General features: G+C 35.4%; 1 protein-coding gene across 1 annotated transcript in view; it reads right to left on the reverse strand.

Annotated features, from left to right (window-relative positions):
• Positions 1-591: 591 nt before the first annotated feature.
• The window catches only part of LOC128989668 (probable C-mannosyltransferase DPY19L1), a 37,274-nt gene continuing 10,659 nt past the window's right edge, over positions 592-27,206 (reverse strand). The window contains exons 5-14 of the mRNA XM_054411635.1: positions 12,660-12,717; positions 12,140-12,286; positions 10,559-10,711; positions 9,912-10,130; positions 8,952-9,151; positions 4,867-5,011; positions 4,293-4,404; positions 2,070-2,232; positions 1,638-1,763; positions 592-1,260 (exon numbers count right to left, since the gene is read on the reverse strand). Coding sequence (XP_054267610.1) covers positions 1,068-1,260; positions 1,638-1,763; positions 2,070-2,232; positions 4,293-4,404; positions 4,867-5,011; positions 8,952-9,151; positions 9,912-10,130; positions 10,559-10,711; positions 12,140-12,286; positions 12,660-12,717 — 1,516 coding nt within the window. The 3' untranslated portion in view covers positions 592-1,067. The remainder of the gene's footprint in view (positions 1,261-1,637; positions 1,764-2,069; positions 2,233-4,292; positions 4,405-4,866; positions 5,012-8,951; positions 9,152-9,911; positions 10,131-10,558; positions 10,712-12,139; positions 12,287-12,659; positions 12,718-27,206) is intronic.

Genomic DNA, 27,206 nt, shown 5'->3' on the forward strand with positions numbered 1-27,206 from the left:
AGTGCGAAACTGAGCCCAGCTGTTCTTGATCATTTGCAAACTCTGGCCAAAGAAACAGCTGATCTCAGCAACAAAGCTACGCAGATCATCTCTCTCCATTCCGCACTCATTATTCATTATATTTACTATAATAAGCTCCAAAGTGTGTGTCACTCTCTTAAAGAATTTAACTAAATAATTTGGACGTACATAGATTGTTTTTTGTTTTTACGTTCATTCACTATTTCATTACCCGATCATTACCAATTTTAGGCAGGGGTTTGTTTTGTTTAGGTGTTCTTGTTATTTATATATTTGAAAGTAGTAAATACAATTTAATGCACCAAATAAATTCTACTAAACCACCGTTGTTTTATCTGAGTGTTTCCATTTCTTTCTTGTTTGTTACACCATACAATAAGTTTGGTTTAAATTTTTAAGGTCTAGCACTAATTTACATCTTCTACTATCCTCAGAATAAAAAGTTTTTTCTCAGGTTTGAAAGCTAAAAAGAACAAAATTTTCTGATCTGCAAAGATATATTGACCCTGCAAAAAAATAACTGGAATACAGCCAAGGGAGAAAATACAGGTGTATATAAAACCAGTTATTTATTGTCATTCATATTTGTATAAGAAGACTTTTACTAAGGATATTGAGGGAAACAGTGGTGGAACCATACCTAGGATTGTGGCTTATACAGACTTACAGGCACCAAAAACTCTCGATTGATATAAATCGTATGTAAATCAGTAGTTTTTATCTCACAAACAGAAGCTGATATTTTTAGCTAAAAAAAATAATCAAGGGCACAGTACAAAATGAGTTTCAGGATAGGCCTACTAGAAACAGTCTCCCTTAGTATACAAAAATTGATCAAACCAGATCAACAACTTATTTTACATTTATTTACACCTATGAGACCATTACAAGAGTATAAACAGCTAAAACTAAAAATAAATAATCTCTCAGGGTACAACATAATCTAACTTTACACATATAAAATTCAAATTGTCATACACAATATCACAGGTAAACAAATTGCTTGTTGTAAAAACTTGTTTGCCTAGTAGGAATATAATGACTCACTAGGACTGGTATTGTTTGATTCCCTTCAGTTCAACATAGGGCTGTTGAAGCCTCAACACCACAAACACGTCGTTGGCAAACACTCGTTGGAAAGGTAGCGGAGAGCCCATGAACAGTTTGGGACACAGAGGAGCCTGGTCCTTACTGACAGGGTCCTGGACATCCCACAGGTCTAGCAGATGACACCCATTCCTGACAATCAGGGAATTACAAGGTGAAAGAAAAACAAAGATGTGGAAGTTTATGAGATTGCATTTGAATACCCATGTGACTATAGAGATTATAGACTCTAGACTGTGTAGCTGATGACTAAACCTATCCTACAAAACAGCACAGTAATGTTTCTTGTAATATTTCTATGACAATGGTGATCTCAATTAGTCTCAAAGGTTAAAACTGCAACCCTCATCTTATTAACATGGTACAATTTTTTATTCACGACTCTAGTGTTTAAAAAATGTGTGGTGCTTCAAAATATTGAGCAATCAAATTGTAATAGGTCTTAAAAATGTTTTTTGTACAGTTCTAGTTCTTCTAAAAGAAAATGTATAACTCAGTAAAATGCTTACTTGCTTCTTCTGAAGCACCAGTGGTCTGAAATGACTAGATATTCCACCTTCATGGAAGACAGCGTTTTGAACACATCGTCTGCTGAGCTCCGGCTAAAAGCTGAGTACACCTTTAGTGTTCTTTCCCTGAAAAATAATATTCCATGAGCAATTTCAAACTTGAAAAATCTACAAGTTTGTTAGATGGATATTTTACTGTTTGTTCAAACTTTACTTTACTTGGTGGTTTATGATAGATTTTACTTATTTAGCCTATTACTTCAAAGAACTTCTCTAATTATCTTAGCAATTCTAGACCAAAAAATTACCTCATCAAGCAAAAAATATCTTAATCCTATAATAGGCCTACTCAAGTATAGAACCTTTTAGGTAATTAAATTAACAAATATTTCCACATTATGTCAAACTTAACTCCATCAGCCAAGTATTTACCTAAGTCTGGCGTCCTCGTAGTGAGGGTGGTTGACTACGGGCCGCTTGGTAGACAACATGATGGCAGACATGACTGGCATCGGACCAGCAAACACTGCAGTGGTGGAGGTCCGAGTAGTGACCCACGTTAGCAGTTCCTCCAATGGTGGGTTAGAGTACTCTCCTGAATAAGTACAATCAAAATTACTGATCATGCTTTACTTTGGATCCATATCATAAGAGCGTAAAGAAAGGACTCTAAGAATTGAAATTGTCAGAGGTAACTTATTGCCTAACCACAGAATGCCATTCATACTTGGCGAAGGTGATAATTTTCTTTCAGGATTTTTAATACAATGTCCTGACTAATCGTCCTATATTGATGGGAAGCAGCTAGAATTGTAGTAAATTAAGTAACAGGAGGCTGCTCTCACATTTGAGCTCCATCGTACATTAATTACAGTAGACCCCCTCTTAACCAAACTCGCATTAAGCGATAACCGTATTATCCGCCCTCGCTTGTAAAATATTACATTTTTGTTTGACTTTTAACAGACACTGATTTGAGAGCAGTTCAGTTTAACCAATGCTTTCTAGTGATCTTGTCATCTCCACTCCAACGCTCAGAAATGGGAATAACCGATAAAATAGAGAGATAAAAAAATTGTAAATTGAAATTGTAATTTTTGTAGAGTAATTAAAGGTTTTTTTAAATTAATTTTCCTAATAGATCTTCTATAGTGTGTCAAACCGAAGCAAAACAGCAAGATCATGTGTACAGATAACAATTGGTATGTACTGTACACAAAATATTTGTACAAGCTTATTTATTTACATTTCTGAAAACAGCTGCAGTAATATGGTCTGGAGTAATATATTACTAGTGTACATGTTGCTCGAATTCGAGCAATTGCAAAGTATTACATGAGTTATTTCAGAACGAATAACAATCATATTTACAATGCGTTTGAAAGAGTCAACTCAAAGATTAACGGTGTGTAACTCAGACCATGTTTATCTTCGTTATTGATGAACCTAAAGCATTCCGGCCGGTTTTCTCCTTCTCAAAATGCCTCGCTGTACAGGCAACACAGGTCATTGATAGAGGGCCAATTGAGAACTAAAAGTTGTGTTGGAGTAGTGTTAGGGCGCCTATAACAGGTTATTTTTAACCTAATTACTAATTACCTACCTAATTACCTTATTACTATGTTTAACCTAATAGTTAAGATTGTCCAGGGTCAGGTGCTGATTGTGATGAGTTAAGCCTATTACGCTATTACGCGCCACTGTTCTGTAGCTGCGGTCGTTATCACGATTACGCCTCCTGTCTATGTTTTTGCTGTCGTCGCGTCGGAGGCATTTAAAATAAACAACAAATAAACATATTATAGCTACACAAAACATCGATAAATGCACAAATTTAAGTTACAATCATGCTAACACGATCCATCATAGCGACACAAAACAACGATAAATACACAAATTGAAGATACAACCATACTAACACGATCCGTCTTGGGGGTTATGTTTACACAAACTCAAATAGTAAATAAATGTACTCAATGCGTTTCATTGAATTGAAAAATAAATAACAGCAATTAAATTATACAGCTGATCAAAATGTAAACAATTATGTTCTTCATAAGGATAACATGGGAACTTTCAAAGCCACTGGGGCAGAGCCCAGGGGACTTTTCAAAAATGTAAGGCCAGTTTGCAAATCTACGCGACCCGCTCTTTCCAATGAGACGTCAATGGATAAAATCGGTTAAGAAATGGCGGAGGAGTTCAACCGACAAAGTTTCATGTAGCGTATTAATTATATAGATTGCTAGAGTAAACAAACAAAGCACCTTGTAGGGAGGGGAGGGGAAGAGGGTCATCGACTCCAAGGTCAAGATAGTTTTTTTGTGACTCAGGCCTCCAGTGAGATGATATAAATGATCTCCTGTCTCATAACAAAATGGTTGCTTATCTTTAATTTTGACTACAAGTTCTGTACTGTATTACAATAGATTTGAAAATCATCAATTAATATTACGCAAGGTATTAAAATGTTGCTCTCCATATCAATAACTAACATTGGAGACCAGGTAGGCTACTGTTTAGTATTCTGGATTTCCAATTTTGCCAAAAGGTGTCAAATAGTATTAAAAAATGTTTCACTTATTTGTTACTTATTTTTAATAAGAAACAGAAGCTTAAGAAAATTAAACTAGTAAACAAAATGTTCAAACTTACCAATGATATTTCTTTGTTGTAAAATATTTGGTATGCCTTTAACACTCATTCCTCCAATAATGATGACCAGTAGGGCATACCTCACTTCATTTGTTTGTATTTTGTCTAGGTACTGGAATAAAAATAAATAAACTTGTAAGCACGTTTTGTGGGGTAGTACTTATTAAACGTAAATTTTTACACTAAGTTCCTTTTGACCTCTTAAAGTCTGAGTAATTATATCACCATAAACATGCCTGGGCCGTGGGTTTTTTTTAGATTTTGAAGATATATTGAATGTAATTAAAACTGTACAAACTCATTTGCATTTGTACTAAAACATATAGAATGTTTAAGTGCACTTTAGACATATAAATCTTACAGCGAGCACTTTAAATTTGGTATTTAGCAATGGTAATTAGGTACGGTATTTGGTAATTTTTTTAGTGATGCAATTTTAAAATTATGTTGGAAACTTTCAATGCATAATAACCAACTTACGTTTCACCAAATTTTAACACCAGATTGAATGATCAATATACTCTCAAGAACAGTTGCTATACATAATGCAAGAGTTTTAAAATCAACAATCTACCTTTCTGGATGTAACTAACGATGAAATCAAACACAAATGAGGAGTGAAAAATAGCTTCAAGCGCATTACGAGCACAGCCATAACTGCAAAAGCTGCCATCTGGAGGATATTATAGGCAACTTCAGGCTCCACATGTTTAAAAGACCTAAAATAAAAAAAATTACATTAGACGTTATATAGCGCATTTGAGTGACGCGAAGACATCAAAACGAAAACGCTCTTAAGACAATTTATTTCAAACCCTGAAAAGAGGCTTTTTTCATGGCAGGATTTTCTAATTTTGCATGCTTACTAACAAATGTGCATTAGTAATAAAAAATAACACATATATTGATAAAATATTTTTTATTCATATAGTTATCTTGGTTGTACTCTTGTTGTTATTTATTTATTTTTATTTTTTTTACTTACATTTGGTAACATTAAAATAAATCCATACTCAAACCTTTATAAATATTATATTTTAATAAAGGCAATTGTAATACAATTCTAGAAAAAAAGGTTTTATCACAATATTTGCAAAAAGAAAATAGTTATAGCCATTTTATAGAATCACTGCGTTTAAGTACAAAATGGCCTCGGCGGTTCTCGATTACACGAATGAAAACATGCTGGCGGCAAAAGGGTTAACTGTATCTTTTGTTAGAATTTGAGGCATTTATAATTTTATTTTATGAACAGAACCATTTTTTTTTATTAGTAAACCTTTTTTTGATTTTTATCTTATATCTTCTTTATATTATCAGCAAGTTTGGTTGGTTAGGTTCTAGGTTATGACAGTTTAATTTTATACTTAAAAAATTATAAAATTAATTTTAGAATTTTTATTAAACTGACGTGAGGGGCTCTCCCACAATCCCCCACTCCTTCGCAGAAGAGGTTCTCATCGGTTTCTGACCAGGACCCTGAGACGCTAGTCAAACAAACCGGCATCACACTAAGTCCGTCACTCACACACGTTTGGTCGAGCTGACCAGTCCTTTTCGCGAAAATACAAGACACTAAATCTAGGAGAAGGGCAAGTGTGGGAAATTATTCATGTTGTTCCTAGAAAGATTTGGGTGAGGTATGTTGGCGATGAATACCGCCGAGGCCCGTTAAATACAAGTTTTACTAACATCATTACTAACCCGGTCTTTTAGACCTGCATGTGAGTCCTCTCGGGTTAAGGATCTTGAACAATGGCATACTGACAGTAATATAAGCGTCTAGACTGCCAGTGCAACTCCGAGGAACGAGGATAAGATCGGAAAACCCCCCACCACCGCTCCGTGCCGATGGCGTGACGTCAACCATTACCGCAACGATACGGAACTGAGTCATGAGCCTTGGTGGTGTAGTGGATAGCGTGTCGGGCTGATAATCGGAAGGTGCCGGGTTCGAATCCCACTGATAGTACTAACTTTTTGTCAACAATTTTTTTTTCATAACAGCAAGTTTGGTTAGTTTGGTTAGGTTATGACAGTTTAATTTTATAATTTAAAAATTATAAAATTGAATTTGAGACATTTATTTTATAATTTTATTTTTAGAACAGAACTATTTTTTTGATTAGTAAACCTTCATCCGAGTTTTTCATTATCAGCAAGTTTGGTTAGTTTGGTTAGGTTATGACAGTTTAATTATATTTAATTTAAATTTAACCTACAAATGATACGTTTTGATAGCAACAGTGATAGAGATAACAATTTTAGCGCCTCTGATCCTCGTTCCTCGGAGTTGCACTGGCAGTCTAGACGCTAGTGACAGTAATTATATGTTTCCATAGAAACTATTTATTTTATTCATTTCCTAACACAGAAAAAGATTGCAAGATGAAAATGATTCCTTCTGTAAAAATTATTTAGAGGAAGAAAACAGGTTCAAGAAAGTTAAGTCTATTTGCCCCATTCAGAGGGTACTATGTAGAGCAGGCCTGGAAGATAAAACATCAGTGAAAACTTGGCAGAATTATTCCGTTCTTGTCACTACATAAGAACTAGCAGAGGGTCACAATAGTAAACAACCAAGCAGCAACTCCTGGGGAAAATGGTATGTTATAGAACTTGGAGACCTGATGTTGTATTGTATTGCTTCAGTAAAACAAAATGTATCCACATAGTAAAAAGGATTGTTTAGAGTAAAGTGCCAAAGGATTTGCCAAGGAAAAATGTTTAATAAACATGATGAAATGTAGGACATAATGCAACCATGGATGATGAAATTGAATCTCTGAGGAGAAACTCCAAGAGGAAGAACCTGAAGAGTTCTGCAACAACACTGACAACACTGTGAGCCAATTGAAGACACGTGGGGCAAGTCCTGAAGAAGATGGAACAGTATGAGTTAGAACCAACTTTAGTTTTAAGTATGCAATGTATCTAGTATTAAGTATCTTTGTACCTAGTGTTAGTATTTTATGTATCTTGTAATAAAGTATCCGTGCGCTTTCCTACTTCAGCGTATACGGAGCGTCCCCTGGGTGGCGGATAAGGGGAAGGTTGGTGGATCTGCTTGTCAGATCTCCCGGCTAGGTCCGATGGACCCGCTGACCAGAAGTAGGTGAGGTCCTCCATTCATATTGGGGGTTGAGGTGATGGGCTAACCACCCTCCCTTGTAAAACAACCCTGGTTACGAACCGCCTATGAAATGCCTTGGGGAAGATGGATCACATTGGACAACGACCTAAGCTGCCTTATAAGGACTTGAGATTTGAAGGTGGAACGTTCGCTCTCTGGCTATGACAGGTGCTGTGGACATCATTAGCAGGGAACTGGAAAAGTACAAAATGGATGTGGTAGCCCTGCAGGAAAATGGGTGGCCATTTGATGGATTCATTAACGCTGGAAGTTTTACGTTATACTACAGTGGTAGATATGATGGCATACATCAAGCAGGAATGGGATTAGCCATTAATAAAAAGATTGTAGACTATTTTTTGACAAAAATATTGTCAAATTTGAGGCTGTGAATGAAAGACTGTGTTATGTAAGATTAAAAGGAAAATTTAAAAACCTATCTGTGTTAAACATTTATGTTGTAATGGAGGATAAAAGAGTGACGACAAGAAAGATGATTTTTATGGTCAATTTAAATTCAGTATTTTGGCTCCTATACACTACAAGCTGATTAATGAATTATCAAATAAATTGTTCGCTTGGCTCATATGCACTATGATCTGTAGAGTAAGTGAACCCTCTTCATTATTTTTATATGCCTATTAATATATAGATAAAGGCTCGTAGTGTATACGAGCTTGTAGTGCAAGTGAACCATCAAAATTATTTATTAGGCTCGTATACGCTATGATCTATAAAATAAATATTTGAAGGCTCATAGTGTCTATGATTTGTAGTGTAGGTGAAACCTAACACAATATTTGTTGATAATCAAGTATTGAACTAATTAGAAGACACATCATTTTTAGGTTTGTCTATGGTCTAATCATAGATGAGAATTTAGCGTGGGATAATCATAATATTATTAATAATCTTGTTCGAATAACATCTAGCAGCCTTTACGCGTTGAGGAAAATGGCTTTGTCATGTAATATTGAAATTTAAAAAGCAATCTATTATGCATTAATTCATTCACACATTGCCTATGGCATTTTTGTCAATGGATCGACTACAAAAAAACATGGACAGAGTTTTGCTCCATCAAAAAAGGGCATTGAGGGGTTTAGTATACTGAAAGTATTCACAGTCAACAGTCTTTTCAATTATGAGTCAATAAAACTTGTTTTGATCAATGATAAAATTGCATTAGGTAACAATGTTCATAAATAGAACACAAGATCATACCAATTCGTAGAGCAGCACAATTTGGAATTTTATAAGAAGAAAATAGCTATTTAGGGAAAAAAATTTACACCACCTTCTAGAAACTTTAGAATTAGAAAAAACCCAAAAAATTTGTTTAAATCATTAAGAAAACTAGATATTTCATGTACCAAAAAATGTACATTATATGGAATAAAATGATGTTGATAACTATTTTGAGATTTGAAATTCTTGGTATCGAACATCATTATATTATTTTAAAGCTATAAAGCGGAATTAACATAACTTCTTGCCATGTAAAAAAATGAGGTTAGCCTATTTACCTGAATACCAACGCCCGCTGGGCCCAATGTGTGCTGACCAGTAAGAGCACTAGACACACAGCTGGTAGCAGCCACGTCTCAAACAGCTTCATGATCGGTTCCCAACCGAGGACATCAAACTCCACAGCACAGGTGTACAACAGTGTGTGGAAGTCCTTGTAGCTGCTGATCTTTGACTTCAATATATTCAATACATGAGCCTGAAAAGATAGAATACATTACAAATTGTTTGAAATATTAAAGGAAATCATGGATAGAAAGGGTGTGCTGCAAACCAAAGTCAACTTTGGAAGCCTCAAAGATTATTTATTGGTCCAACCATGCCTAGTTTTATTTATCATTCTTTTCCCTTAGCTTATGAATACAAAAATTTCTTTTCTTACTAAAGAAGTTTTTTGCAGGTACCATAACAATAAGAACAGAAAACGGTTGTAAAATGTGTGATTATAGGTGCATTTTACAAAGAATCTACGGATTCTGTCAACTTTCACAATGTGTATACAGTTTTGCTGGGAGGAAAGAAGATGTAAGAGAGGGTTTTGTTATATTTTGCTGTTATGGCAAACTGTACCTAACAAAATGAAAATGATTTTAAGGTCTCGTAAGATAAAATTCTGTAGAGTTAGTACTAGGTACTAGTAAAGTCTGGCAATATTGTAAGAATTTAAAACATAAAAGCATAGAAAGAAAATAATAAAAAATAAGCTTTAAAATATATCAGCTTATGATAAAAAATCTTTGATGATCCGAGATACTGAAATAAGCTTTAAAACTGTATCACTCTCTTGATAAACAGCCCAAGTTAATGTGAATCAATTGGTAAAAACATACTACATGCTAACATTGTGTAAGATTCCTTAGAAACTAAAAACATTCTGATTAAATTTTAGGGATGCAAAAGTATCAACGAAACTGTAAACAAACAAATAATTTCACAAACAAAAGTTCAAGATCACTTACATCTTGATTAGCAGTGAACACTCTAGTTTTCATCAGCAGTGTGAAGGATGCGATGAAGACTAGAACCAGAAGAGATCTGACACTAACATGCCACCGTGTTGGCAACACTGGCGCAACAAACAGTAGAGCCACTGATGAAGACATGATCAGACACGTTAGTAGAGAAGTCAACAACATCTCATTGCCAAACATCACCACGAGACTTTGTATAACACCTATCTGCAACAAGAACAGAAGAGTTGTTTTGGTTTCAATTACTATCATATAGTGGTTTTAATTGTTGCCTCTATCCAATATACAAATATTCATACGTGATTAGGTTAGTAGGGGAGGGTCTCTAAAACTAAACCAGTTTCACAACGTAGACATTAATTTTAGTCTATCTGGGTAGTAGGTCTAAATAGGTTCTGAGCCACAAGTTTTTTTCTTGTTTTGCCAAGGAAAATGCTTATGTAAACGTCACACACTTTTAAGGAGAAGGAATCCAACCCCTCAAATTTGTGTGTGTGTGCTGGGGTTTGAACCCGTCCCACTCACGTGCTAATTTCTAGATTGGAATCACAACCAAGTAATATTACTAGATAGCTCCAGCCTGAACCTTGGGCACCAGAACTAAGTATAAGGCATATGCAAATTTTTTTACTTACAGCAAGTCCATAAATGATTATGAGCGTTGAGAATCGACTGGTGATGTTCAACAAGTAGAGAAGTAGTACAGCTGTCAACTGAGTGACAAGAAAGAACTGAGAAAACTGCCACAGAGTCAGACACAACAACGAAGAGAGGCCCAACAGGGTTACCTGGCCAATAACACAACAACATGAATACTTGCATTGAAAAAGATGTCTTGCCTATGTAATATCAGTACATTGACAACAATATATCATTCTCTTGCGCATAGCCACATTCCATACGGTATATCTTTGTATGGAGCTACAACAAAGAAAAGCCTTATCAAATCCTAAAATTACAGCAAAGGGTATTAAGACTAAAAAACTATGAAGTGTTAAAATTCATTTAAATACATTTTTTAAACTGCACTCATTGATAGAGAAAGTATACCAGATAACGCACAATTATGCTACAATACAAGAGGAAAAGCCTTAAGATAAAATAGTCCCGATCATCTTATTTATTTTTAAATAAAAAGCCCACCTGTGCCGGAAGAAGGTTTTTACGTTATCTTCCAAATAATTTAAAAACCATTGGCAGCATCAAATTTAAACAAGAATTAAAAAATATCTTATAGAAGTTGCTCCTTACTCCATTAAAGATTTGTTTCCTCAATTAAATAGATTTTATTGGTTGTTTCTAAGTATTGTATAAATTGTAATTTTAAAAGTAATTTTAGCTTATAACTGTATTTACTAGGTTAGGAATTTTGACGCTATTCAATGTAGAACGTACAACTAACTATTGAATCAAGATATTGATATGGAATATGTATGACAAAAAACTGTATAATCTGGCATTGGTCCAAGGGGTTTCAATTTTTTTTGCACTGAATAAGCCTTTCTGAGCGGGTTCAAAAGAGTTTGCTAGCCACCAACTTAGGTCATTAAAACTCAGAAAAATTGCTTTTTTCTATTTTTCAACTCTTTATGATTTTCTATAACTCAACTATCCTCTTGAAAATGACTATTTTCAAACCACCCTCAGTAATCTGGCGTTTTCAGTAAAATGGCACAGACCTGTTTAATGTGGTTATTTTACAGAACACGAAGTTTAAAAGATATCTACCTCACAGAAACTAACATGAATTGATTAATTTAACTGTCAGCGTCAAAATACCCATAACCTAAGTAAGAGGTTATTTGAGGGGGTACCCTTGAGCCAGTTTTATTTACAAGACATATTAACATGACAAAACTCACTTGGTATGGTGGTATTGGTAAACATTATCCAAGATTATAATATTCCTCAATCCTTAAAGACAACACAGATCAGAGAAATACAGGAGTAGTCCTACTGATTAAAATGATGACTTCCGATTTTTTTTAAAGTGGCAGCTTAAGACGTTCCCGTCAGTAAATGACACAACATTTTTATAACAGCTTTACTTCATGTTTTAAGAAAAGAAGAATTAAATAATTACAACAATTAAAACAACTTAACACACTAAACAAAAAGGTCACACCAAATCTTGATATACTGGTACTTGAAATTTTTTATACTACCAACCGAAGTAAATTTTCTACAATAAAAAAAATAAAATCAGGATGTCATACCTGCATGGCATGATATCTGTTGAAACCAGTTTCCTCCGAGCTGTGTCGGTTCTGGTTGAGAAATATCGTCACTGCCATCATGTGTAGCAGACAGAAAGGGTAAGCGAAGGTCTCGCGTAGAGGAGGAGCCCACTGCACTCTAGTGCACTAGCAACACATCATGTGACTTAAACTCTATTGCTCTACGAATTGGAAACAAATTCAATTTACTGGACTAGTAGTAATTATTTTCCACCTAAATAAATTTGTAGGCAGTGCATTCATATTCAATACAAATCTTACAATTTAGTCAAACCTTTAAACGTAATTATTTTTACCTTCACAAGTTTTTTTTAATGTTTTTGTAAAAGAATTTACCAAATCCTGGTTTTAATCCTATAGTCAGCTGTGTGTAATAAATTAAAAATGGCATCAGGGTTCGGCTTTGATACAGGAGCCTGACAAGACCTATATCGGATGGGCTATTCAGACGATTATTATCATTAATAAGTAAGTTTTGACATTCAGGCTTGTTACTTACCTCACCATGATTATAGAAGAAGCATACAACTGCAATGATTCCTCCAAGTAACGATTCACTACAACAATCAATTGAATGTTATTTCAAAACAATATTAAAATCAGTGTTGAAAAGCGAGATATTTTATGAAGCATTGCTCAGTTGAGGAAATAGTAGCTAGCAGCTATAGCACGATAGTTTTATAGCAAATTTTCCTATAGGGAAGTAGCTATTACTGTAGGTGGCACAGCAAGACATAGATGTTCCTTGAGGCTAAAAACACTATTCAGTCAAATGTTTATATACATATAAATGTGGCTGGAAGGTGTAGGGCGGGATAAACTTTGAGTCATGGGAAAAGGGTATTGAGATTTTGAAATTTACAAAAGTTGTTTTAACTTTTTTATTTTTAAAATATGGAAATGCCCAATTTTTGTTGTGACATCATATAGAGCTAAAAATAACAGACAATTTTGTATAGCCTACTGAACCGTGGACTGGTTGTACAATTAAAGGTTACCGAGAAAATAAAAAAAAACTGTAAATTTAAAATTTTCATATGCCATTCTTATGGAGAAAAAGAAAAACTGTTGTAGTTTGTTTTTGTTGATACTATTTGGCAAATTTAATTATTCCATACTATACTATTAACATTTGGTCAAAAACCGCTTTTTCCTTTCCCCTTGCAGCAAACCTAAGTAGGCCTATTTATTTCTTTAATGTTAATAAAATGGGAAATAAATATGTTTGCTAATGGAAATCTATAAGTAAAATCCAATCAGACAAATTGAAATTCACTCAGTTTCTAGGTGTGCTGGGGCAGGGGGAATGTTGGCAATACCTAGTTTTGGCAGTTTAAAAGCTACTTCTAAAACACTTTTTTTTGTAATGCAGACAATATTTACATGAAATGCCTTAGAAAAAAAAAACTGTTTTTCTACAAATGTTTTAATAACATGTTAGGATTATTATGTACAAGGATAGGGATCAGCTAGCTTACCTGGTAGACAGAGTCCAATTTAGCCTTGGTAACACTCATAAAACAAATATCACTACACCAAAGACATAATATTTCGTCCCAGTTAGGGACTTCATCAGAAGGGAGAAGAAAGAAGACTGACTTTTTTAGCGAATTTCCCATATAGAGAATATTAGCGAATTTCCCATATAGGGAATAAGCTATTACCGTAGTACTAATGGTAAGACCTGGACGCGGTACCGATTTTTTTTCGTTTTGAGGTCCCTAGAGGCCAAAAACACCATCCGTTCAAATTCATATATATATATATATATGTGTCCGTTAGCACGATAACTCGAGCAAAAATGATCCGATTTTGATGAAATTTGGTACAAACGTGTAAACCTACGTTTATTCTAACGAGTTTGCGATCCAGCATGATCGGACCATGGGAACGGGGGTTTACGGGGGGTTTTACAGGGTAAAAATAGGTTTTTCCCATTTTTGACCCAAAAAACATAAAATTTAGCAATTTCTTTCCAAACCATTTTGTAGAGCTTAAAAAAACAAATAATTTAGTATATTGAAGCGTTATTATGCGCCTAATGGTTACGGAGAAAATTCAAAAAAATTGTAAATTTAAAATTCCCATGTTATTCTTATGGAGAATAAGTAAACTGTTGTAGTTTGCTTGTTTATGAACATATTTTGATCAAATTTGGAAAACGTTTTTATTTCTTACTAACTATTAACATTTTACAAAAAAAAACAGTTTTACCCTCCCTGATGCAGCAAACCTAAGTACTTGTTAAACTAATTCTATTTAAATCGGGAATAAATGTCATATTTTTAAGTAGACATTTCAGTGTAAATCAAATCAGTCAAATGGAAATTTGCTTAGTCTGCAGGTTTGCTGCGGCGGGGGTATTTATATGTGTAGGTACAAATATCAAAATCCACAAGAGAGGTCTGAGAAACCTGTGTAGGCCTTTACACATTTACTATCTTTCAACGTATTTGTTTCCAAGGAAACAAAGGAACTGAAATTTAAGAAAAATATTTGTAAAGGCATAAGCAGCCTTCCCTGAGCCATAAACTAAGACAACACTATGTCCAGGAAGTCGTGTCAGACCGTAAGTACTCTTGAACTTGTTATTTTTCCCAAAGTCTTACTCTTAAATGTAACTCATTTGGTAAATGGTAAATAATTTTTGTAAACCCTTCGATATTTGTAAACTGTTAAGATTTACTGTAAAGGTAATACTTTTGCGGAGTTAGGTATTTTTTTTACCAAACTGAATATTAGGTATACGAGGATCAATATTCCTAACTTAAAATAGTAAAATAGTATAAAGTAGGTAACTAATAAAAGTTGTGATATAGGGATATTTTCATGATGATTCCTATATTTGAAAACTGCCTTTAAGCCGGATTTTCCAAGATGCACCGCTCCGCTTCTGGGAAAGCAGTAACATTAAATTACCTAAGACAAGAGGAGTCCGCTATCCGCGCCTAGGAAATCAAAGCTTTAGCAAATAGAGAATATATCAGATTATAATTTTAAAGTTAATATTGAACTAGGGCGTTCACGAAGGCGTCGCTAATAGGATTGTAAAAGGGTCGTGCGGGTCCAGCTGGTAATGGCCCTGCAGGTCAGTTTGGGCTGCCTCAAGTTATGGTGGCAAGAAATATAACACTTTAGCTTGTTCAAAATTAACTATAAGTGAATAGCTTAATAACTTTTGTTAAGGTATTGGATATTGCTTTGCTTATTGAATGAAGTCAAGAAATTGACAACTAAAGTTTGCGATCGGCCGATCCTTTTCAGGTATATGTTCCTTTTTTATTATTTTCGATCCATAAAAAATTGCGTGGACATTAATGGTTTGTTATGAATTATGAAGATAAAAAGGGTTTACATTTAGGGAATTCCTAATTCAATTAATGATTGAATAACTCAAGCGTGGTTTTTCCTGAAACTAAATCAAAATTGATTTAGCTTCATTGTTTCTTCTAGCTTGTCCCTTCCAGCATCCCGTTGGATCAGATTATGCTAAAGGTGCAAATTCATTAGAGATTGATAATCTAGGCGCTGAGCCTGAAGAATGATTATGCAAAATGCTGGTATAAAACACATTCTTTCATTTTGGAAATTGCTAAAGCAAATCCCTTAGTATTTTGGTTTAAATAAGTTGCCATGGTTTTCATTTCAATGATTTTAAAACCTGAAAAAATTGCGGTCTGGATGGAATCTCAATAACGTTTTCATTTCTTGTAACCAAAAGTAAAAATTAATATCAATAGAAATACAGTACGGTTAGCACACTAAAAAGGATGAGGAACAATTAGTGGAATAACTGATCTGCGTTGCAAATCACTAAGAATCGACTGATTCCGTAAAAGTCCGAGTAGACGACTGGACGACCATCTTCCTCCGAGCTTTACCACTGACAGGTATCTCTTCATGAGTTTCAACAGACCCGGTAACATTTAGTTAAATGTTAAACCTCATTAATAGCACTGTGAGATCATATCTAATAAGGTATACTTACAACTTATAAAGAAACCGTTTTCATACCTGTACCTATGGTCATGAAACTCTGGCCATTTTTGTTTGTTCTAGGATGCTAGGCATGACCCCGGGATTATTTTTAACATTACTTCAGGCTAGACCTAGTGGTTGGTTTGTCTCTTAGATAAAATCCATTGGTGATTTGGTGGGATTTGAACCCGGGACGGGCTAAAGTCCCACGCTCTAGATCAGCTCGCTCCCCGGCTATTTTAAATAAGTGCATGTTACAAGTTACATCCGTTCCACAAATATTTGTGTATGGAAGTGGATAGAAAGGGTGTCAAAGATTGTAATGTCAGGAATGAGAGGCTAGACGGAGAGCCCACAGATATGTAAGGTACAGAGGAAACATGCTTATGGGACAACTGTGCACTTTGGGCTCTGGTATGTTGGGGCGGAAATATACTTGTGACAAGCAAGGAAGAGCCCAAACGGCAAGCACTGTGTGAAAATTCCAATCCCACAGGGCATAGCTAAGGTCTTCCTCCACCGTGAGCATTGCAGTAAATGAGGGCAATCGAGGCAGTCGGGACATTGCTCTAGACACCAGCTCTAGAGTTAGCCACCACTTAAGTGTATCATGAAGTGTATCGTCTGTTTCTTACTTCTCTGTGGAGAGCCTCGCTACAATATCAACCGTGTTACTCTCAATGCTAGGTTTACGTTTTTACGCAGGGAAAAAAACAGGTGAAAAATAACAGATTATATGATAATTGTTGAAAATTCTATCTCAATAAAACCAAAACGCTATTTATGTATAGTGTTTGTGATTTGTATTGCCTGCAAAAGCTAATGAGATAGAAATAATTTATAACATACTAGCTGTAACCCGCGGGCTTTGCCCCGTTTAACTTCTTAATTTTCAAGATGATCTCGTTCGCATGGCTCAATCACGTCCTGGTTGAAGTTCGTTCGCTACGCTCACTCACCTCTAGGTTGGAGCTCGTTCGGTGCGCTCACAAGCCTTCAGGTTAGCTCGTTCGCTACGCTCACTTGCCTTCAGGTTAGTTCGTTCGCTACGCTAACTCGCCTCCAGGTTGAAGTTTGTTCGCTACGCTCACTCACCTTTTGGTTGCAAATTAGCTGTTGTCATAAATGTAAAAGAAATAATAGTGCTGCACCCTGTTGGTAATCCTTGTAACTTTAATGCTATTGAACATCATAGAACAGAACCAACTTGTTTAACTGAAACAGCTGTTAAGATTCATTAATTCCATTTCTCATAAGGTTAACATGGGAAACTCCAGAGCCACTGGGGCGGAGCCGATTGGACGGATCACGAAATTGATGGTGTATAAACCTATTCCATGAAATTCTACACGTATGTACCAAGTTTCGTGGCAATCGGTTCAGCGGTGTCTGAGTTCATCACTGCCAAACAAATATATATCTTCTATATATATATAATATATATATATACAAACATCCTCTTTTATACTTATAAGAATAGAAGAAGACTTCTTACTATTAACAAATTTGGTACATATTTGTTTCCAGGGAAACAGGTTTAAAGGATTCTGAAATTAAATGAAAGATGCCTGACAGCTGTAAGTAAACTCTTCTATGGATATTACCTAAGACAGCGCTGTGAAAATTGTCAGATGGTGAGTAACGTCAACAGTGTGTCATCTCATCTTCATCATGTAGTTTTGATAAAATCAAATTAGCCCGACTGGCGAGCACTGTGTGGAAATTCCTATCACACAGAGTACAGGGTTTTCCTCAACCGTGAGCATTTTAGTACATAAGGGCGAGGAGGCGGTGTGGGACTTTGCCCTAGACACCAGCACTAGAGCTAGACACCAGTGTACCATGAAGTTTATCCTATGTTTCTTCTCTTCCGTTGAGAGCCTCGCTACGATATCAACCGCGTTAATCTGCGTGCTAGGGGAAATATTACCATAGTACTACCTGTAACGGTAAAGCTATTTCTTTGATTACACATGAAGTAAGAGTACGATAGCATTTGGTACAGCACGACTGCACTCGCATTGACCAATGGCAGAATACTGACTGAGTTGTAATAAAAATATTTTAAATCTTTTTAGTGAATGATATACATTTTCTAATGTAATGTTAATATTAGTAAGGGAATATGAAGAGAATGATTGTGTTGAATAGATGCAACCGTGCATAGCAGTTATTTCAGAGGCCCTTTCCATTCATCAGAACAACAACACTTGTTGTATGTATTTATTTTATTTTTGGGGTAATACTTATTATTATTGTTTCAATGGATTACACTAACAAATACATCTTTAACAAGCAAATTAACTACACCAGAAAATTTTCATCTTGTATAAAATAACATGGAATATCGAATCGAGTAACCAATGTAGGTGAGCAAATATTTTAATTACATTTGGCTGGTTATTTAACTGGTTAAGACAATTGCCAAAAAAAAAACTTATATTCATTTCAGTAGGCGAAAAACCTAAATTTCATTTTGAGTCTTAACGTTTGGGTTTGTAATAAATCCCAAATATAATATAATAATAATATAATCTTAATATAATATTGTTCACAATTTATAATATTAAGATCAGAATAATAATAATAATAAAGACATACAAGATTATTATTTTACCTATTGATTGAGAGAAACTACTCTTGATAATCAAAGGTGTAAATAAAGACATAATTTTTTAAAGCCGCGTCCCCACCAAACATGTTTGTCGAACAGTGTTTGACGGACATTTGTGATGTCCGCCGAACATTGTTCCGGTGTTGGTTTGGTAGAGATGCCTTCTCAAACATTCTGAGCCTCATGGTGGGTGTAGTGGTATGAAGCTGATGATTTAATTCTAGAAAGAAGGTTGTTGCCCTTAAACTGTTATGAGGGTGAAAAATAACAGATTATAAGATAATCGTTTAAAATTCTATCTCAATAAAAACAAAAAGTAAGGGTTCTTTTAAACTATCTATAAGGGTTGGTGAATTAGCAGCATCTACATCATAAGATTTGTTACTATTAACTAATATGGTATTATTTGTTTCCAGGGAAACACTGGTTTGAAAGGATTCAGAAATTAAAAATGAAAGATGCCTGACAGCCAGCCGTAAGTACTCTCTTCTACGGATATTACCTAAGACAGCGCTGTGAAAATCTTCATATTGTGAGTAACGTCAACAGTGTGTCATCTCATTTTCATCATGCAGTTTTGATCAAATCATAGTAGTAGCCCGACAGTTTAAAGTACATATAAAAACTGTCACTACATTAATCTAAAAACATATCTGAAAACATTAATATAGCACAAGTATTGGGAGTATAAAAAAAGTCTAATTTCATTTCCCACGATTAAGGTTGTATGATAAAAAGTAATTCTACATTTAAGCCTTGAACCAACACAGTTTAAATTCTAAGCATGAAAATTCCGCCAAAATCCTGTCAACTTCAAGAGTTTCAAAGTTTCTAAGCTCAATGGATGTTGCACGTAAGTAGTTATTATCATTTTGTATTTTAATTTAATATTATTGATATTAACTAGTGTATTCCTTTAAGATAACACAAGTACTGTACAGGTGGCATACAAATGTTTGTCTAGGAACCCTTATGAATAACTATATTGAGTGATTGACTGATGGAGACTTCAGATCCCTTGCGATGATAGTGTTCTCCCCATAACGAAAGTATTCCAGACTCAAAGAACAAATCTTATCTAAGTACATAGTAAAAATTTACTCTCCATTGCAACAATACTCAACTACTTGCCTCAAAACATTACCTCAACCTGTTGTTAACATAAAGGGATCAACTTAAAACTTTGGTTAAAACACTTTGCAATTGACAAAATAATATTGCAAATTTGTAAATAAAAAAATGCACAAATCAAAAACTAATTTAATGAATTAATTTTCTATCTCTGTCTTATTACAACCTCATATTAGTGGCAATATTAGTTAATTTTATACACATCTTGAAACTTACTGACCATAATATTGATGTTCAGATGTTCCGGATTCCATGAAAAGAAGATGAAGTTTGCTTGGATCAAAAAAGAAGATGAAGTTTGCTTGGATCAAAAAAGAAGATGTATGGTTGTTTGTGTGTGTGAGAGTAAGGGGGTGGGTTTGATAGCTAGGGAATTCGTTGAAAACAAAAACGGACCAGAAAGATTTTTATGTTATCGTTTCATAGTTATTGAACAGGTCATTTGTACTTCCGACTACGACAGGGAGGGGAACTTGCTAGGCTAGCCAGGGAGAGGGAATAAAAAATGTAGGTTAGAGGGGGGTTGTAAAGGGGGGAGGGTCAACATTTTACTTAGGGACGTGGGATATATCATGGTAGGCTAGTCAGGGCCCGGGGTTATGGGGTGAAGTAGGCTAGAGGGGGGCATCGAAAGTCGGAAGTTCTAATGACCTGTGTATATACAAAGGCAAAAGATTTTAAAGAAATATTTTATCATGAAAAAGATTTTATGGGTTTAAGACATAGGGGAAAAACCAAAATATTTTAATAACAGGTCCTTGGATCATCCATTTCAGACAGGGAGGGGGATAAAGTAGGCTAGACAGGGACGAGGGAACTTAAAAAAAGTAGGTTATTGGGGGGTTTAAGGGGGGAGGGTTCATTTTTGAGTTAGGGAGTGGGACGTATATTGGTAGACTAGTCAGGGTCTGGGGTTATGGGGAAGTAGGCTAGAGGGGGGCATCGTGGGGATGGATGATCTAATGACTTGATTCTTTTTGGAGGAATAATCCTGTTTATTTCTCTGGGAATAGTGGGAATAGCAGGGGGAGGGTGGTTCTAGGTAATCTGGATCTACATTTGAAGAGTCAAGACACTGGTAGAAGAGATGTTAGAAGAGGACGATATTAGAAGATGATCATCATGACAGTGGTGTGACAAGTCTGAAGTCAAGAAACTGAGGAAAGGATATCTGGAGCATTCCATGAGGTGTGTAAATGTTTAAATTATATATATATTTAAAAGGTCAAACATGCATAATCAGCACTATTAAGGTAAGTATTTTTCAGGAAGTTGGCTGGATTATTTGGCTAAACTGTGTTGGTTCAATGATAAATGTGTGCACTAGTAAGGGAAAGATTGTGATTTAAAACACTTATTAGGTTTTTATGGATGATAAGGAATTGTGTTTTTTACGTAGAATTTAATGATAATGGGCAAAACAAATATTTAAACACTACAAGTGACAAGTTACGTTAAGAGGAAATTAATAAGTGTTTGCATTAGTACATTAACACATAGGTACCGAGAAATAATTTAAATTTTCACAGTATTTTACAAACCATTATTTTGACGGGAATGGATGACATTACTTGACGAACATGAATTTCTATTTCGTTTAAGATATAACTACAGTAGTGAGTTGTTTTCATCCTTCAGAGCCATCGGGTTCATTAAAAAAATATCAGGAATAAAGAAGTCTTTGCCTTTTTTGTAATGGATACCAAAGCTGGAAGGTAGCAACCTCATTCGAAACCAATGAAGATGGGCAGAACGACTGTGATGGGCTTATCACCAAGAATTTTGAAGCGGTAAGTGATCAGTAATCAAGTCTAAAGACCCTGACACAAATTGAGAAAGATAGTTGCAAGCCCATGTTTATGACAAAGCCTCCTTTTCTATTTGATCATATCTCCATTCAACTTCACCGAGACTTTGAGAAATGAATCTAACTGGCCGCCAAATTCTGTTGAGCAACTGATCCAATACTCCACCAATCCCAAGGCCTAATGAATCTACACAAATTCTCATAAGCAGCTCTGGGTCAAATGTGACAAGCGACACATCATCAGTAGCTAGATTCTTGATGTTCTCAAATTGCATCTGATTTTGATCAGTCCAAATCTATTCGTAATTCGTATTAAGTATAATTATAAGTGGAACTATATGATTCAACAAATGAGGAATGAATTTCATGAGGTAGTTCACCATACCAAGAAAATACCGCAGCTCCTTCACATTCCTTGGAGGTTGCACAGCTTTAATCGCAGAAACCTTATTTGGATCAGGTTTTATTTGACCATTCTCAAACCTATGACCTAATAAATTCAATGACTTCACTTTAAACACATATTTGTTCTTGTTCTCAGTAATGCCTTTGTCTTGCATATTCTTAGTAGCATATCAAGTAGTTTATAAGGTAATTGACAACACCTTTCAACCCCTCGATAGCCTTCATAATCTTTCTTTGGAAATGCTCCGGAGCTGTTATTAACTCTGTAATCAACGCAAAGTCAAATAGAACCACCCTTTTTGGGTGCTTCTACCATAGGGTACACCAGTCAATTATTTTTGTGACAGGAACAATAATACCGGTCTTAATCATATTGTCCAGTTTAGCCTTCAAGAGTAGAGCTACCCGACGAGGGCTTGATACTGCAAACTGTTTGGCATCATCAGATAATTAAGTGTTGTATTGGTTACCTTTTACAACTCCAAAACAGCTGAAAACAATAGGGTACTGAGTCACCCACTCGACATCTGAGTCAACTTGATCTACAGACCTACACAACAAACCAAAGGCCAAATGATTGGTGACACTTCTAGTAATGGCTCTTTTGGCCCTCCACTCCCTCCCTTTTGGATAAAACCAAAATGCAACTGTTTATGTATAGGGTTTTTGGCGTAGGGGTTGGCGATCCCATCGCCCAATGGCTAGCCATTGCAATCAGCCTCCCTGACTCCCTATTCATCAACTGAGCAGGGTCTGTCCTTTTACTCCATGGTTTTTCTTCTTCTTCACAAACATGGACAAACTGTCTTATCTTTCATGTCTCTGCTCTCTTCTTCTCCCAACTTCCACCCCTTCCTTTTCCTTCTTCTGTTACAGGCCAACCCAAGGTGTTAAGTGGACCGTGCTGTGGAGTGGATGGCACCAGGCCTCTTTTAAGTATGGTGTCTGAATGGTACTTCGTAAGGTGGGGCTGAGCAGGGCAGGAACCCGCTGGTATCTACACTTCTTAGTACAGGGCTTGGAACCTGATGAAGCCGGGAAGAAAGTGGATCAAAGGAAGGCATCATCAGCGCAGGACAAACCGGTGCCTAGAAAAGGAAAAAAGGGAGATTCAAGAGATTACCCCACCCCTGAGTTAACTTTAACAGGTTTTGTAACTGAACATTGTAGGCACAGAGGTTGTCTAAAAAAATAACATCGTTCAGGAATGTGACTGTAGACCTTGCCAATCAGGGCAAGAAACACCCAGACATCTATTGGCTGAATGCGATGCAGTTGAGAGAAAGAGAATAGCTTGCGAATGCAACAAGTAGCAGTTGGAGATTTTCCTCAGAACCCCACCTGATGCTAAACTTCATTAAGGAGTTAGGATTGGAGGAGGTTCTCTAGGCAAAGACCGTAAACTAGTTTTGGGGACACAATAGATCTTACAGGTCGCAGTGTAATCTTCCCCCAGGCATCATCAAGTATCAGTCTCAGTATCTATATACGGTTCATGAATTGTATCACCTGCAAAAGCAGATTTGAAAGAGATTATTTACAACATAAGACTTCTTAGTATTTACTAATTTGGTGCATATTTGTTTCCAGAGAAACCCAAGTTGAAAGGATTTCAGTACATAAATCATAAATCTTTATTGGTCATTAAATAACAGATGTTACAATAGACCTCATTAACAAAATTTTTCTGATTCTGAAATTAAAAATGAAAGGTTCATGAGAGACGTAAGCCTCTTCAAAGGATAATAACCAAGACAGCGCTGTGAAAATCGTCAGACGGTGAGTAACGTCAACAGTGTGTCATTTCATCTTCATCATGCAGATTTGATCAAATCATATTAGCCCGACAGTTTAAACTACATATTAAAATTGTCAATACTTCCATCTAAACACATATCTGAAAATATTCAGATAGCACAAGTATTGAGAGGATATAAAAGTGTATGCTGATACATCTATTGATGAATGATAATAGTTTCTCAGTACTTGTCGTCATTATACTCTGATATTTCAATTTGTAATCAATCTAATTTCATTTCACAGCTAATAAATCACCGTATAAATATTCATGTTTCTAGCCCCTGAGCTATTTGCTAAGATGTAACAATTTGTTAGGTATCTCCGTCAAATAGTCTAAAAATTATTCAGATTGCTCAGTAGCTTACAATATAATCATAAGAATATAGTACTGTATAATCATATTATGTTTTGATGTGAAGAAAACATTTCTAAAGGTTGCAACTCATCACACATATAATTAAAACAAACACATCACGAACATAAACATGCTACAAACATTTAGATACCACTGTTATGATAATATAATTCCGGCGCGGGGGTGGTTGCTGACTAGTCTGTTACAAATAGTAAAAAATATTCTTACTTTACCTTAACATTTGAGCCTATTTTTGGACGAAGAGTTCATCAAAGCAAATTTCCAGGCGTATTTGCTAAGTTTGTTTTGATTTAATGTTTGCAAAATGTGAGTTAACTTACCATTCCAAATCTTAATTACCGGTACAAATTGAAAAAATCTTATTAATATTATAGTTTACAGCTTTGTGCTAGAAACATTTACTAACGTTTACAACCGTTACTGTTTCAACCCAGGTAACAACTATTGAACAGCAAAAAAAAAGTTTGTTGTCAACTAATAAACAACACAGATTGCTACTTATAAGACTTTAGTAATTCTGCATAATATTTAATTTCCCTCAATTGGTTGTATAGTAAAATGCTCATAGGTTGTAAAAGGTAATTCTCCATTCAAGCCTTGAACCAACACAGTTTAAATTCCAAGCATAAGAATTTAGCCCAAATCCAGCCAACTTCAAGAGTTACAAAGTCTCTAAGCTCAACGGATGTTGCAAGTAAGTAGCTATTATCGCTTTAATATTATTGATATTTACTAGTAATATACCTTTAATATATCATGAGTACAGAGAGAATTTTCAAAATACTAACAAAGTATTTAAAGAAACAAATAATCAACAAATTATTTTAGTGCTTTAAATTACCAGCCAGAAAACTAATGTTTGTCTAACAACCCTTATCAATTGAATATTGAGTGATTGAAAGATTGGAGACCTCAGATCCTTTGGGATGAGACTTTTCTCCCCATAAAATAGTATTCCAGACTTGAAGAATAAATCATCAAGAAGAACAAAGTGCATAGTCAGGTTTAAAGTTTTCAGAAACTTTACTCTCCATTGCGAAAATACTCAACTACTTGCCTCAGCTCATTATATAAACCAGTTGTTAATATAAAGATATATTCAAAGCAATGTTGAAACCACTGTTGCAGTTGACAAATAACATTGCATACATTTTAAAATTACAATCATACACAAAGTTAAAACCAATACATAAAAAATTAATATTCTTCTTGTCTTGTTACAACTTTATCAAATTAAAATTGTAGTTAATTTTATAAACATCTTGAAACTTTTACTAACCACAATATTTATGTTCAGATGCTCCGGATTCCTTGAAAAGAAGAGGATGTTTGCTTGGATCAAAAAAGAAGATGTATGGTTGTTTGTGTGTGTGAGAGTGCGGGGGGGGGGGAGAGAGGTTGTTAGCTAGGGAATTTGTTGAGTACTGAAAGGGACCAGAAAGATGTTTAGGTTATCTTTTCAAAGTTATTGAACAGGTCATTTGTACTTCTGACTACGACAGGGAGGGGAACTTGCTAGGCTAGCCAGGGAGAGGGAATAAAAAAAGTAGGTTAGAGGGGGGTTGTAAAGGGGGGAGGGTTTGAACATTTTACTTAGGGACGTGGGATATATCATGGTAGGCTAGTCAGGGCCTGGGATTATGGGGTGAAGTAGGCTAGAGGGGGGCATCAAAAGTCGGAAGTTCTAATGACCTGTGTACGTACAAAGACAAAAAAGTTTTAAAGAAACATGATTTTATCATGAAAAAGATTTTATGGGTTTAAGAAGCAGTGAAAAGAAAATTGTTAGTAAAATATTTTAAAAGTAGGGCTTTTACATGTTAGTTACAGGGAATTAAGTAACAATTCAGGGTTGATAATCTTGGGTTAATTGTATAGAGAAGTATACAACAGGTCCTTGGATCATCCATTTCAGACAGGGAGGGGATAAAGTAGGCTAGACAGGGACGAGGGAACTTAAAAAATAGTAGGTTATTGGGGGGGTTTAAGGGGGGAGGGTTAACATTTTTGAGTTAGGGCGTGGAAGTATATTGGTAGGCTAGTCAGGGTCTGGGGTTATGGGGAAGTAGGCTAGAGGGGGGCATCGTGGGGATGGATGATCTAAAGACTTGATTCTTTTTGGAGAAATAATCCTTTTTTATCCGGGAATAGTGGGGATAGCAGGGGGAGGGTGGTTCTAGGTAATCTGGATCTACATTTGAAGAGTCAAGACACTGGAAGAAGAGATGTTAGAAGAGGACAACATTAGAAGATGATCGTCATGACAGCATAATGAGAAGTCTGAAGTCAAGAAACTGAGAAAAGGCTACCTGGAGTACTCCAACAGGTTTGTAAAATACTAACTGTTATAACTTTTTATATTTGAATTATCCATTAAGAAAAAATAACATTGCAAATTTGTAAATTAAAAACTAATGTAATGAATTAATTTTCTATCTCTGTCTTATTAGAACCTTATCTTAGTTGCAATTTTAGTTAACTTTATAGACATCTTGAAACTTTTACTAACCACAATATTGATGTTCAGATGTTCCAGATTCCCTGAAAAGAAGAGGATATTTGCTTGGATCAAAAAAGAAGATGTCTGGTTGTTAGTGCGTGTGGGTTTGAGGGGGGGTGGGGGGTTGTTAGCTAGGGAATTCGTTGAGAACAAAAACGGACCAGAAAGATTTTTAGGTTAAATCTTTTCAAAGTTATTGAACAGGTCCTTTGTACTTCCGACTACGACAGGGAGGGGAACTTGCTAGGCTAGCCAGGGAGAGGGAATAAAAAAAGTAGGTTAGAGGGGGGTTGTAAAGGGGGGAGGGTCAACATTTTTCTTAGGGACGTGGGATATATCATGGTAGGCTAGTCAGGGCCCGGGGTTATGGGATGAAGTAGGCTAGAGGGGGGCATCGAAAGTCGGAAGTTCTAATGACCTGTGTATATATATATA

This window comes from Macrosteles quadrilineatus, unplaced genomic scaffold (genome assembly GCF_028750875.1).
Source record: "Macrosteles quadrilineatus isolate MER2022 unplaced genomic scaffold, UCM_ALF_1.0 Scaffold_3__2_contigs__length_128488019, whole genome shotgun sequence".
Taxonomy (NCBI): domain Eukaryota; kingdom Metazoa; phylum Arthropoda; class Insecta; order Hemiptera; family Cicadellidae; genus Macrosteles; species Macrosteles quadrilineatus.